Source organism: Talpa europaea (assembly GCF_964194135.1).
Source record: "Talpa europaea genome assembly, chromosome: 14".
Taxonomy (NCBI): domain Eukaryota; kingdom Metazoa; phylum Chordata; class Mammalia; order Eulipotyphla; family Talpidae; genus Talpa; species Talpa europaea.
The window spans coordinates 72,078,331-72,092,987 of record NC_140082.1 but is presented as its reverse complement, the minus strand read 5'-3'; the positions used below and the strand labels follow the sequence as shown (position 1 = coordinate 72,092,987).

Sequence of the window (14,657 nt, the reverse complement as noted above, 5' to 3'; positions counted from 1 at the left end):
AACATGGCAGCAAGGAAATGCTGCAAGTAAGATCTCCTATTAAAAAAAAAGTTAATAGGGAGGAAAAGCGGCAGGTCCCTGAGAGAACTGGGACACGGACGATAAACGGGTGACTCTGGCAAACTGCCCAAAAAAGAAAGTTGCCATAAAAGAGGACTAGAAGGGAGAAAAGCTCAGAACCCTGCTACCCAACCCCACCCACAAAGTGGCACTCTCCAACCAACAGAAAGGAGGGGAAAAAAAAAAACTAAAACAACCAATAAGAACAAACTATGCATCAAGCAGGACTGTGAATGGAAAGGAACTATTTCAGCCAACACACCCTGTGAACTGGAACTGTAGAGAAACATGTAGGATTCCCCATGGAGGTGAGCAACGGCTCCTGGCACCATTGGAGAAAAATAAAAACTCCCAAGAGACCTACAAATAGCCCATGACCAGCCCATAAGCTTATGTGGAAAAGCGGCATGCTTGAAAAGCATATGCAGATCAGAACTGCCCAGGTCCCCTCGCCTGCGACCTAGGCTTGTGGGGAGACACTCTGGGGCCTTCTATGAGGTGAATGTCCCTCACTGAGTAATCAGAAACCAGGTGCCCAGACACAGGAGCTGGGTGCAAAATGCACCATTTCTGCGGACACTGAACTGGGCTACAGCCCGCGTCCTGGACCTGAGGGCTTTGGGAACTGAGACCCTGGGCACAAAATTCGGGGAAGGTATACCCACGACGGTGGGGCACAAGGCAGACACAACACCCCCACACCATTGAGGCTCTGCACACCACTACCACTCCACTTTCCCTGGACCCACGGGCTTAAAAACAGTTCCCGAAGGACACTAGGAAAGATCTCTGGTGCCACCTAGTGACCAGAAAATGTCACCAACACCCTATAGTTGGAAACCAGGGATCACAAAAACCCCCTCAGGCACTGAGAGAGGGTGGGTCACACAGACAGGGGGTAAGGAGAGAAATAAGGCATGGAGCAAGACCCCCATCCTGGAACTGATAGCTAGGCACAGGATCCAGGGCGTGGGATGGGCCATAGAAGTGGGCACTGAACAGGGTGACAGCCAGCATTTTGGATCTGATAGCCCTGGCTGAGACTAGAATGCAGACTTCAGGGCGTGGGATCCATAAAGCTGTGGGCATAACACCTGGTGAACACAGGGCAGACACAGCACCTGGCTTGAATAAGAGCCCCTGTGTTGAGGTGCTCCCCTGCGCCCCCCATCCATCACTCAGCTAACCACTGGGAAAAAGCACAGGTCAGCAAGTACGGGTCTCTGCCACCACCTCATGACCAGAACTAAATCACCAAGTAGCTGATTCCCTGTTGGAACTGAGTAAAATACAGAGGGAGGGAACTGTAAGAGAAAGAGCCCAGCAACACAGCATCAACACTCTTGTGGAGTTTTGGCCTACCAGTGCTGGTCTCAGTCTGGTAAACAGTTTCCAACACCGCTAAAGGAACACTCCAAAGAGCTGCCCGCCAACACCAGTGGCACAATGCCCCAACTCATAAAACTAATTAGAAAGCAAACAACAGGGAGAAAACAAATATAAATAACCAAGCAAGCCAGCAGGAGGACACACCACAAAAAGAAACACAGTCACCAGAGCTCAACGATGACATGGAAGAACTTCTTGGCCTATCAGATAGAGAAGAAATAATAATCCTGATTAAAAAGCAGAAAGAAAACGAAAAGGCAAAAAATGAGTTGAGACAAAAAATCACTGAACTAAAGTCTGAAATTGAGACCTTAAGAAAGGAAAGAAAAGAAACTCAGGAGATTAAAAGATTATGAGAAGAGATAAAGAACTCTGGGAAAAGCAATGAAAACAAGATCAATGAAATTGTCCATTGATCAGAAAAGGTCCATTGATCAGAACTATTGAAGATACAGAAATAAAAAGAGCCAAAAGAGAAAAGGAGAGAGAAGTGCAAATGAAGCAGTATAGGAGACTCTACACAATTATCAGACTTCATGAAGAGAGAAAATGTAAGAGTAATAGGCATTCCAGAAGGTGAGGATAGAGACAAAGGAATTGAGAAATTATTAGGGAGATAAATGAAGAAAACTTCCCAAGCATGATAAAGGAGATAAATATATACAGTAAGTGAGAAGTGTGGAACCAAGCTTAGCTAAGTTTTCGCCATTTTGTATATCCTCCACCGTGATATGTTAGTACTTGTACAGCCGCATTCCGGAGATAGTTTCAATAGTCACAACCGTCACTCCACTTGGTGATGAAAAAGCAGACCACCCCAGCCACCAATGAGGGCAGTCCTATCCATAAATGGGACAGCATCTCTAACTGTCTAATCAGTTTGAAACTGTAACCGTGCACGCCAAAATGCCTTTGTAGTAGCCAATGAGTAATTGCCAGCTTCTTTCAAAATTCTCGCTGCTCATGACCCTGTAATAGACCCCTGCTTCCTCTGTTCGGGGCTCTCGCTATCTGCCACTGTGTTGGTAGGTGCCGTGAGCCCGGACTCGAGCCCGTAATAAACTCCCTTTTGCATTTGCATCAGCTGTCTTTGGATTCTTGGAGGCTAAGCTCACCGATCTCTGATGATCTTGGGCACAAAAAGAAGACCTCCCAATACCATAATGAAAAGAAAACTAAGGCAAAACACCTAATACTAAAGCTTGCAAGAGTCCAAGACAAGGAAAAAATAATGAAACTGGCAAGGGAGAAGAAACAGATAACTTATAAGGGAAAACCAATCAGGTTAACTTCTGACTTCTCCAAAGAAACATTACGGGCAAGAAGAAAATGGAGTAACATATTCAGCAAACTTCAAGACAGCAAATGCCAACCAAGAATACTTTACCCTGCAAAGCTCTCCTTCCTCTTTGAAGAAAAAATATGGACCTTCTCAGACAAACAGAAACTCCAGAAATTCATTACAATGAAATCCCCACTCCAAAAAATTCTACAAGAAGTCCTAAACCAAAACCAACAGAAGAATGAAGAAGAACAGAATAAAGCAAGGAATAAAATCACAAAAAAGACAAACAAAATGGCAAACACAGATGCCAACATATCAATATTAACTCTAAATGTAAATGGATTAAACTCATCAGTAAAAAGACACAGAGTAGCAGGCTGGATTAAAAAACAAAATCCAACCTTCTGCTGTCTCCGGGAAACACATTTAACCACAAAGTATAAACACAGACTGAAAGCAAAAAGGTGGAAAACAATCCTACAAGCAAATGGACCAAAGAAGAAGGAAGGGACAGCCATACTTATATCAGATGAAATAGACTTCAAATTGAAAAAAAGTAAAAAGAGACATTGATGGACACTACATTATGATCAAGGGGACAATACATCAGGAAGATATAACACTCATCAACATATACTCACCAAATGAAGGGGCACCAAAATATATTAGACAATTATTATCAGCTCTGAAAACAGATATTAAAGAAAATACATATATAGTGGGGACTTCAACACCCCACTCTCACCAATGGACAGATCAATGAGACAAAAAATAAACAAAGACACTAGAGCCCTAAATAAAGACATAGAACTCATGGACTTAACAGACATTATAGGACACTGCGCCCAAAAAAATTCTGAGCACACATTTTTCTCAAGAGCGCATGGATCATTCTCCAGAATCGATCACATACTGGGCCACAAGACAAACATCAACAGATACATGAAAATCAAAATCATTCCAACTATCTTCTCCAATCATGAAGGCATCAAGCTAGAAATAAATCATGAAAAGAAAACAAGGAACCTTCCCACCTCATGGAGATTGAAATACACACTACTGGAAGAACACTGGACTAATGAGGAGATCAAAGAAGAAATTTAAAAATACTTTGAGTTGAATGATAAGGAGGACACCACTTTCCAGAATGTATGGGATGCAGCAAAAGCAGTGATAGGAGGAAAATATATAGCACTACAGGCTCACATCAACAAACAAGAAAGAACTCAAAGAAACAACCTAATCTCACATCTCAAAGAACTAGAAAAAGAACAGCAAAAAAAAACCCTAAAGCCAGTAGAAGAAAGGAAATAATAAAAATCAAAGCAGAAATAAATGAATTAGAAATTTAAAAAACAATCCAAAAGATCAATGAAACCAAAGTTGATTCTCTGAAAAAATAAACAAAGTAGACAAACCTCTAGCAAGGCACAAAAAGAAAAAACGGGAGAAAACATGTGTAAATAGGATTATAAATGAAAGAGGAGAAATCACAATGGACTCAGTAGAAATCAAAAGAATTATAGGAGATTACCATGAACACTCATGTGCAAACAAATTTAACAATCTAGAAGAGAGGGACAAATTCCTAGAATGATATAATCATCCAAAGCTGGACAAAGAAGAAATAGAACAAGTAAACAGACCAATTACAAGCAGCAAAATTGAAGCAGTAATCAAAGCACTCCCCAAAAACAAAAGCCCAGGCCCAGACGGCTTCACAAATGAATTCTACCAAACGTTCAGCAGTGAATTAGTGCCTGTCCTACACGAACTCTTTCAAAAAATTGAAAAAGAAGGAATACTACCAAATACGTTCTACAAAACCAACAATACACTAATACCAAAACCCAACAAAGACGGCACAAAAAAAGAAAATTACAGGCCAATCTCCCTAATGAACACTGATGCATAAACCCTCAACAAAATCCTTGCAAACAGAATCCAACAATGCATCTATAAGATAATTCCCCACGACCAAGTAGGATTTATTCCAGGGACAAAGGATGGTTCAACATCCGAAAATCAATGTAACCCAACACATCAACAAAAAGAAATAAAAAAAACATATGATAATATTCATAGATGCTGAGAAAGCATTCGACAAAGTAAAACACCCATTCATGATAAAGGCCCTTGAAATTCTCGGGATACAAGGAACATACCTCAACATCATAAAGGCCATCTATGACAAGCCCACAGCCAATATCATTGCAATGTGAAAAGCTGAAAGCATTCCCATTAAGATCTGGAACAAGACAAGGTTGTCCACTCTCACCACTGCTTTTCAACATAATACTGGAAATCCTAGCCAGAGCAATAAGACAAGAGAAAGACATACAAGGAATCCAAATAGGCAAGGAAGAAGTCAAACTATCACTATTTGCGGATGATATGATAATATACATAGAGAAACTCAAAAAACTCCACAGAAAAACTAATTTAACTAATCAATCAGTAAAGTGGCAGGATACAAAATCAATGCACAAAAATCGGTAGCCTTCCTCTACACAAACAATAAATCTGAAGAAGAAGCAATCAAGAAAACCAATCCTTTTATAATTGAAAAAAAAAATCAAATACTTGGGAATAAACCTAACAAAAGAGTAAAGGACCTATACAAAGAAAACTATAAAACACTCTTAAAAGAAATAGAAGTAGACACAAAGAAATGGAAAGACATCCCCTGCTCATCGATCTGAAGAATTAACATCAAAATGGCCATCCTACCAAAAGCAATCTACAGATTCAGTGCTATTCCAATTAAAATTTCAATGTCATTCTTCAAAGAAATAGAAAAAATATTGATGAAATTCATAGGGAGCCACCAAAAACCCCGACTATCCAAAACCCTCCTGATAAAAAAAAAGAAGGGAATGGAGGCATCACTCTCCCAGATTTCAAACTATACTACAAAGCCATAATAATCAAAACTGCATGGTATAGACCCAGAACAGACACATGGACCAATGGAACTTAAAAGAAAACCCAGAAATAAACCCACAGATCTATGGTCAACTAATATTTTTTGACAAAGGAGCAAAGAATATTCACCGGAGCTAAGAAAGTTTATTCAATAAATGGTGCTGGGAAAACTGGGTCACTACATGCAAAAGAATGAAGCTTGACTACTACCTCACACCATGCACAAAAACCAACTCAAAATGGATTAAAGAGCTAGACGTAAGACCTCAAACCATAAAATATATAGAAGGAAATATAGGCGAAACACTACATGACATGCACCTCAAAGACATCTTTACAGGTGCATCACCAAAGCAGTGATAGTGAAGGCAAAGATAAACAGCTGGGACTACATCAAATTAAAGAGCTTCTGCACAGCAAAAGAGACAATAACAAAAACAAAGAGAAACCCCACCGACTGGGAGAACATTTTTGCACCCAGTACTAACAATAAAGGACTGATCACCAAAATCTACAAAGAGCTGATAAGACTCAACAAAAACAAAGAAAATAATCCAGTCAAAAAATGGGCAGAAGAGCTAAAAAGAAACTTCTCCGAAGAGGAAATACAAATGGCCAACAGGCATATGAAAAAATGTTCAGCGTCACAGGGAATCAGGGAAATGCAATCAGGGAAATGCAAATCAAAACTACAGTGAGATACCATCTCACACCAGTGAGATTGGCACATATTGAAAAAACTAGTAACAACAAATGTTGGTGAGTATGTGGAGAGAAAGGAACTCTCCTGCACTGCTGGTGGGAGTGCAAACTGGTCCAACCACTATGGAAACTTGTGTGGAGATTTCTCAGCCTGCTAAAGATGGAGCTTCCACATGATCCAGCAATTCCACTCCTAGGTATTTACCCAAAGGACACAGAAACATCAATTCCAAAGAGCACCTGCACCCCTATGTTTATAGCAGCACAATTTACAATAGCTAAGCTTTGGAAACAACCCAAATGCCCAAAAACAGATGACTGGATCAAGAAGATGTGATACATATACACAATGGAATATTACTCAGCATTCAAAAAAGATAAACACATACAATTTGCAGCAACATGGATGGCGCTGGAAGGGATCATGCTCAGCGAAATAAGCCAGAAAGAAAAAGAAAAATACCGGATGGTCTCACTCATAGCAGGAATCTAGAAAACTTAAATAAGGGACCAGGAAAAAGAGTAACTATAAGAAAGAAAAAATTCAAAATCCACAAACAACTATGAACCAGAGACACACTTTAGGGGGGTGGCCAAGTATAGGAGGGATTGGAGTCAAAATCAGGGGGTTGCAATTGTATAGGGAATATAAAAATAAAAAAAAAAAGAACAGAAATACAAACTCTAAAATCAAATGAAAGGAATGATGGAATTGTCATCTGATATTGAGTAAAATATTAATTGGTATTTTATTTTATAGATATTATTCAGCAAGTACTTTTAATAAACAAACAAAAACTTAAATATTCTAAGATTTAAAAACTTCAGGGGCTATTGCATTAACTGCAGGTGTTCTTGCTAAGTAATTGACTTGATTTAGTTAGTTAGGTAGTTAGTTTTCAGGTAGCACTGGTTTACAACACTGTATATGATTTAGAATTATAAATTCATACCTCTTCAGTAAGAGTGAGGCACACTGCACCCCACCGTAAGGCATTCATAGACCTCAACTATAGTCCATCTGGTCCTATTCCTCCTTTGCTCTACACCATCCCCCTTCCTCTCTGGCAGCTTCAAATGCACTCTCAGATTTCTAGAGTTTTAGTTTGGTTTTGTCTGGCCAGTGTTTTAATTCTCTAGAGTACACATATAAGTAAAACCATCTAGCATTTGTCTTTCCTTCTGGCTTATTTAGTTTAGCCTTATCCCTTCCATTTCCATTCATGTTGTTGCAAATGTCAGGACTGATTTCATCTTTTTTATAGCTAGGTAGTATTCCATTGTGTGTGTGTATGTGTGTGTGTATACTGAATCTTTTTAATACACTCATCTGTCCTTGGACATTGGGTTGTTTCCATAACTTGGCTATTGTAAATAGTGCCATACTGCACATGGGAGTGCATATATCCTTTCTAATTATTCTTTTTATATTCTTCATGATGCACACCTAGAAGTGCTAAACATATGCTAAATCACGTTAGATCAATTTTTAACATTTTGTGAAACCTCCATGCTATTTTCCATATAGCTGAAACAATCTACATTCCCACCAAGAGTGCATGAAGGTTCCCTTTTCTCTTTACCCTCACTAACACTGGTTATTTCTGGTCTTCTTGATATGGGTCTTTCTCATAGGTGTGAGATTGGTTTTTCACTTCCTTATTGTTTTTCATTTCCTTATTGTTATGTTTTTACAGTAAAATTAACATGTCAATATACATTAAATATAAAGTTTTTGGATAAAACATACTCAACATTAGTATCTGTCAAATACATCAGCCTCATTCTGTTTCATTTTCCCTAGAGTTTTAAGGAAATTATAACCCTAGTTAAGGAAATTCATGTAATGTAAAATTTCTCAAAATTTAACTTTTTTTTTTTTTGTGGGACCCTTGTCGGTGGTGGGGGAACGAACCGGCACTGCAGAGGCTGTGGGCAGCCTCACAGCCCAGCACTCAACCACTGCACCACCAGGGGAGGCCCTCAAAATTTAACTTTTAAGAATCAAAGACAAGACAGTGTTGTTGTTGTTTTCTATGAACAAAGGAAACTTTAGAAGACCTTAATTCAAAAGTTTAAAACTTCATTTTTATTGTAGGAATCTTATGGCTGATCTCTCTAAAATTAGTGACTCTGTTTTTCTATACTTTCATATTTGTATTTGAAATAATACAAGTGTCTGAATATATACTAATTGACTTGGTTAAGAGGAATTGCCTAGAAATGTTCTCTGGTTAGTTTTCCAGCTTAGTCTGTTCCAGAATTCATAGCACACAGGGAAAAGAAGCAGCTTGAAGTAGAACTTCTCTCTCTAACCATTGAAAAGTCCCCTCCAGTTGAGTGGAAAAGGAAAAATGCAAGTATAAAAAGGGTGCAGTCAATTCTTTTTGTTTTCTTCAAGCAGAAAGAAATTAAAATAAAGAAAAGCATAAAAGAGAAAGGAGAGAGCAAGGAATGATACTCAAATTGGCACAGTTTGTTTTAAACTCTAAATCACAGAATATTAATTTATACTTGACAAAAATTAAGGTAGGGAATTTTCCTAGAGATGGGAATATAACAAGTTATTTTATATAGTTATAATTTAGATCTACCTACCTCGTCCACTCAAAATCCTCCACATTCAAGATATTTTTAAGTAGTAGATTTTTCACTATATCTCTGCAGTAAACATAAAGGGTGAGCAATGCCCCTAGTACAGCTTTTGTCCGAGAGTTACTAGATTGCAAGACTACCAGCGCTGCTATCTCATCTAGACGACATAGCACTCCAGCATGGACATTTTCCAACTCTTCTCTTGAATGAGAATTGAAAAAACTTTTGATACAATCACTAAAAAACATGATCTGGCTCTGAAAAAGTCAGATATAAATATGATAGTTGAAACAATGTTTATAAATTTAAACATTTTAATGAAGCATAGATTTTATGTGTGCACATGTGCATGGGTGTGTGTGTGTGTGTAGAAGAGAAACTTACATATTGTATGTTCACATATTGTATGTATTTCCATTATAGATTGAATTTTGATTAATGCTTTGGGAATCTTATTCATTAATTAGTGAGAATACATTTATTACCAATGTTTATATTCTGTAAATCCTGTATTCTTAATCATCACTAACCTAAATCATAACCTGGGGACAGTAAAAATGATAAAAGACTTTATAGTGAAATTAGTACTATTTCCTCAGTTGAATCCAGAGTATTATGCCTGGAATATTTTCTGTAACAGTTTCCGGAAATTTTATATAACTTCTGTTACTTGATTCATCTTTTGAAAATCGCTCTTCCCATACATAATAGAATGATTTTAAGATGGTTACTTGATTAATGTCAGATTGACCTGAAAGTTAATGGAGGGGGAGAGGTTAGGAGGCTTATAGATTTCTGGCCTGTAATTGGGTGAAATGTGATTCCAGTCACCAAGATCAAACATAGTGAAAGAAAAAGTGTGTTATAGGTGATAGAGCATAATGAATACATCTTATGATATACTGAATTTGAAGTGCCTAAGGAACATGTGAGCAGACCTGTAAAAAAGTGAATATGGGAATAATTAGCATAAAAGTCATATGTATAGTAGTGAGATTTCTTTTTTCCCAGAGGAACTATTTGACTTCTATATGACTACAAATAATGGGCAGAGAGATGCAACATTGTTAGCTTTGAAGATGAGAGGGCCACAAGTTAACATCAATGGCCTCTAGAAGTCTCCAGAAAGGAATGAAGTCCTGCTGACATCTTGATTTTAGCCCAGTGAGACCTGTGTTGAACTTCTAAGCTACTAAACTGTAAGATAATAAGTCTGTGTTGTTTTAAACAACTAAGTTTGTAATAATTTTATAATGATAGTAATAGAAAGTGACTATAAAGCAATATACTGACATCCCTAGAAAAATAGTGATTATTTTCATTCAGTAAATCTGTTATGGAAAAATTTTAAACTATGGAAAAGTTGAAGGAATTATGAAATGAATACCCATATACCCACAGTCTATATTTGACAATTAAATTTTTGTTATATTTCCTTTATCTATCCATCTGTCCATCTTATTTTTTTTTATGTATTTCAAAGTAAGTTACACATAGCAGTAACTTCAAAGGGATTTGTTCCTAAATGGTTTTTTATCAGGGTAGCCACAAATTAAATACTTGATATCAAAGCATTAACTTACCACAGTAAGCACCACTTGGCCTATATGTGATGTCACAAATAAAGAAAAATTTTGGTTGTTCCAGTCTTCAATCCCTTGATTTATAAATCTATAAATAAAAAAATTATTTATATCTAATCATTGCCTATGGTCATTGAATCACTGAGCATGGTAAGATCATAGAATTGTCCTTTTAGATCTAATTATTTTGTGCTTAATTAGGTATTTATATAGGACCAAAGAGAGTTCCTAGAGCCTTAATTCATGCATAATACATATTCCTTAAATTCTTCTTTAACATCATGTGCACTTTTCCTATGAGATCATGGAGTTTCCAGGATGATAAAGCTAATTTAAATTAGGAGAGGACACATACTAACTTTGAATTGTTAATTCTTGCAATGACAAAATCAGGATTTAAAATAATTTCTACTACATTTTTAAATACTAGAATAAAATCAGAATTTAATAGCAAATTTCAGCATTTAGCTTTAAAAATTAAATATAATGGAGAAAATAGGCATTAAAATATCATTTTTTAAAAACTAAAGTTAATGCAGGTCAACAGAATGTGTTTTGATATTCTAGGAGTTTTTTTAATTCTATACAGACACTTTAAGAGTCTATATAGTGAAACTGATCAATATTTTGCTTTATATTTTATCACTGATGACTTGTTTTAGAAATTCTCAACACCAAATTAATTTTAATACTTCAATAACTTCTTTTTAAACTTACCAATGTTAAATTTATCTAGAATTAATTTGTGATATATGTATTGATATTATAATGATCAAGAAATGGGTATAACTTAGGGTTAGGGTCAGGGTTAGGGTTGGCGAAAAGAAAGAAAAAAGAAAATAAATGGGTATAACTGAAATGGAGTGACTTTGTAATTTAAAATGAAAGTGACCATTTGTTCAGAGGACATTGATAAACAGACATTTGAGGGAAAGAAAGATAAAAGTCTAACTATGCTGAGTCCATGCCCCCAAATTAAACAGTAAATGCCATACCTCTGAAAGCAGTATAAATACAGGAGTTAAGCCAATCAAGATTCTTGGACTCCATGCCTCTGAGAGTGTCTAATGCCTTCTCAAGGTTTTGGCGAAAGCCACCAGAGGCTTTGCCCAGAGGAACAACCCTTGCTGATGAAGGACCAGAAGCTCTAAACATGAATACTGCCCTGCTTGCATGCTGGCCTCTTGGATCTCGCCTTAGTGGTTCATAACCTTCCCCCCACCCCATTAGTGCCTATTAAATCACATACTTACATCATTATAATATGGACTTCCCCCAGTAAATCATAGTGTAATTATATACACAAGGCTTGAGTCATAGCAGTGAAAGCACAGGGATCCAAACCACAATTTGAACTTGTGGTTTGAATACTTAAAATGAATCTTTTACAATCAGAATATTTAAAATGAATGTAAAACATTGATTCTTTTTACTTTTGCTAAATAGCAAGTAGTATTTATTATTATTACCATTTTCTTATTTATCACTGCCATTGAAAAGAAATGTTAATAACAACTTCATTATAGTTCAAAGCAATACTTGTTTTTTTTCCGTATATTTATATAAATATATAAGGACATTATATTTTCTTTATTTTTTTTCTCCGAGGTTTGGGAAATTTTTATTCTGATTATTTATAGTCTATCTGGAAAGAGTGGATCAAATATTTGGAATAAATTAAGGAAGAGCTCCCTAAATAGGGAGACTAGCGTTCCTTCACTGCTCCCAAAAACCCGGTTCCCATACTGGGCAGCCATTCAGAACGAAAATTTGGAGATGTGTTTGGTGGGAATCCCCTAAGGTAAATGCTTAGGGCTGGAAAGAGAAGCAGAGTAGAGTGTGAAACAACTCTGTACATCCTAAAACACTACAGAAAAGAAGGAAAGGAAGCCATGGAAGCAGAGAGAGGGGAAAGAAGGAAACAATGGAGGATGACCCTGGCATTTTCCCATAAGAAATGGACTTTTTCAAAGAGCCCAGGAACTAGAAGAGCAGTGAAGTATCACAAGTAGTTTTCAAAATCCAGGAGAAATGGAAAAGGTTCTCTCCATGCACTAAAAGATGAGCTAATCAGAGTCTGGGTCCAGCACAACCAGTGAGTCCACTGTATCTCTGCAGGTAAGCTGTTGCTCACAGGAGAAGAGGGATGCTCCAATACAAATATGAACAGTTAGGGCCTCCCTGATGGTGCAAGGGGCTAAGCACAGCACTATGAAGCAATTCACGGCCTCTGCAGCAAGAGTTTGATACCAGCCGGCCAGGAAGAAACCCACATGGCAATGCAGACCTCTCCTGACTTGCCCACTGTTCCCCTCAGCAGTGTATTTCAGTCAGTCAGCCCATTCTGTTCCCCACTCTGTCTCTGGTGAATCCTCTCATGCCCTGCATCTCTAGCCTGTGCCCCAGCTCTTGTATGCATAAATAAATAAATCTTAAAAAAAAAACATGATTTGACTTCTTCTTTTCATATTTGGATTCCTTGTATGTCTTTCTCTTGTCTTATTGCTCTGGGTAGGACTTCCAGTATTATATTGGAAAGCAGTGGTGAGAGTGGACATCCTTGTCTTGTTCCAGATCTTAATGGAATTGCTATCAGCTTTTCACCATTGAGAATGATACTGGCTGTTGGCTTGTCATATATGGCCTTTATGATGTTGAGGTATGTTCCTTGTATCCCAAGAATTTCAAGGGCTTTTATCATGAATGGGTGTTGCTCTTTGTCGAAAGCTTTCTCAGCATCTATTGATATTATCATATGGTTTTTATATTTCTTTTTGTTGATGTGTTGGATAACGTTGATTGATTTTTGGATGTTAAACCATACTTGTGTCCCTGGAATGAATCTTCCTTGGTCGTGGTGAATTATCTTATGGATACATTGTTGGATTCCGATAGCTAAAATTTTATTGAGGATTTTTGCATCAGTGTTCATTAGGGAGATTGGCCTGTAGTTTTCCTTTTTTTTGGTGTCCTTGTTCGGTTTTGGTATTAGAGTAATGTTGGCTTCATAGAACGTGTTTGCTATTGTCCCTTCCTTCTCAATTTTTTTGAAGAGTTTGTGAAGGATAGGCACTAATTCGTCTCTGAATGTTTGGTAGAATTCATTTGTAAATCCATCAGGTCCTGGGCTTTTGTTTTTGGGGAAGTTTTTGATTACCATTTCAATTTCGCTGCTTGTAATTGGTCTGTTTAGGTGTTCTATTTCTTCTTTATCTAGCTTTGGATGATTGTAGAGTTGTAGGAATTTGTCCATCTCCTCTAGATTGTTGAACTTGTTTCCATATAACTGTTCATAGTAGTTACTGATTATTCTTTTGATTTCTGCTGTGTCCGTTGTGATTTCTCCTCTTTCATTTATGATCCTGTTTATTTGTGCTTTCTCCAAACTATCACTATTTGCAGATGATATGATAATATACATAGAGAACCCCAAAAACTCCACAGAAAAACTAATTCAACTCATCAATCAGTTCAGTAAAGTGGCAGGTTACAAAATCAACACGCAAAAGTCAGTAGCCTTCCTATACACAAACAATAAATCTGAAGAAGAAGAAATCAAAAAAACCATCCCTTTTATTATCAAAACAAAAAAAATCAAATATTTGGGAATAAATCTAACAAAAGAGGTAAAGGACCTATACAAAGAAAACTATAAAACACTGTTAAAAGAAATAGAAGAAGACACAAAGAAATGGAAAGACATCCCCTACTCATGGATTGGAAGAATAAACATTATTAAAATGGCCATACTACCAAAAGCAATATACAGATTCAATGCTATTCCAATAAAAATTTCAATGTCATTCTTTAAAGAAATAAACAATTACTGATGAAATTCATATGGAATCACAAAAAACCCCGAACAGCCAAAGCTCTCCTGAAAAAAAGAGAAGGGAATGGAGGCATCACACTCCCAGACTTCAAACTTTACTACAAAGCCATAATCATCAAAACTGCATCATATTAGAACAAGAACAGACATACAGACCAATGGAATCGATTAGAAAATCCAGAAATAAACCCACAGACTTATGGTCAACTAATCTTTGACAAAGGAGCAAAGACTATGCATTGCAGCAAAGACAGTTTGTTCACTAAATGGTGCTGGGAAAACTGGG

At 37.0% G+C, this 14,657-nt stretch overlaps 1 protein-coding gene across 1 annotated transcript in view; it reads right to left on the bottom strand.

Annotated features, from left to right (window-relative positions):
* DNAH14 (dynein axonemal heavy chain 14) overlaps positions 1-14,657 on the bottom strand; it is a gene marked incomplete at its 5' end in the record, with an annotated part of 230,846 nt that overhangs the window by 144,913 nt on the left and 71,276 nt on the right. The window contains 2 exons of the mRNA XM_084254058.1: positions 8,960-9,213; positions 10,540-10,627. Coding sequence (XP_084110184.1) covers positions 8,960-9,213; positions 10,540-10,627 — 342 coding nt within the window. The remainder of the gene's footprint in view (positions 1-8,959; positions 9,214-10,539; positions 10,628-14,657) is intronic.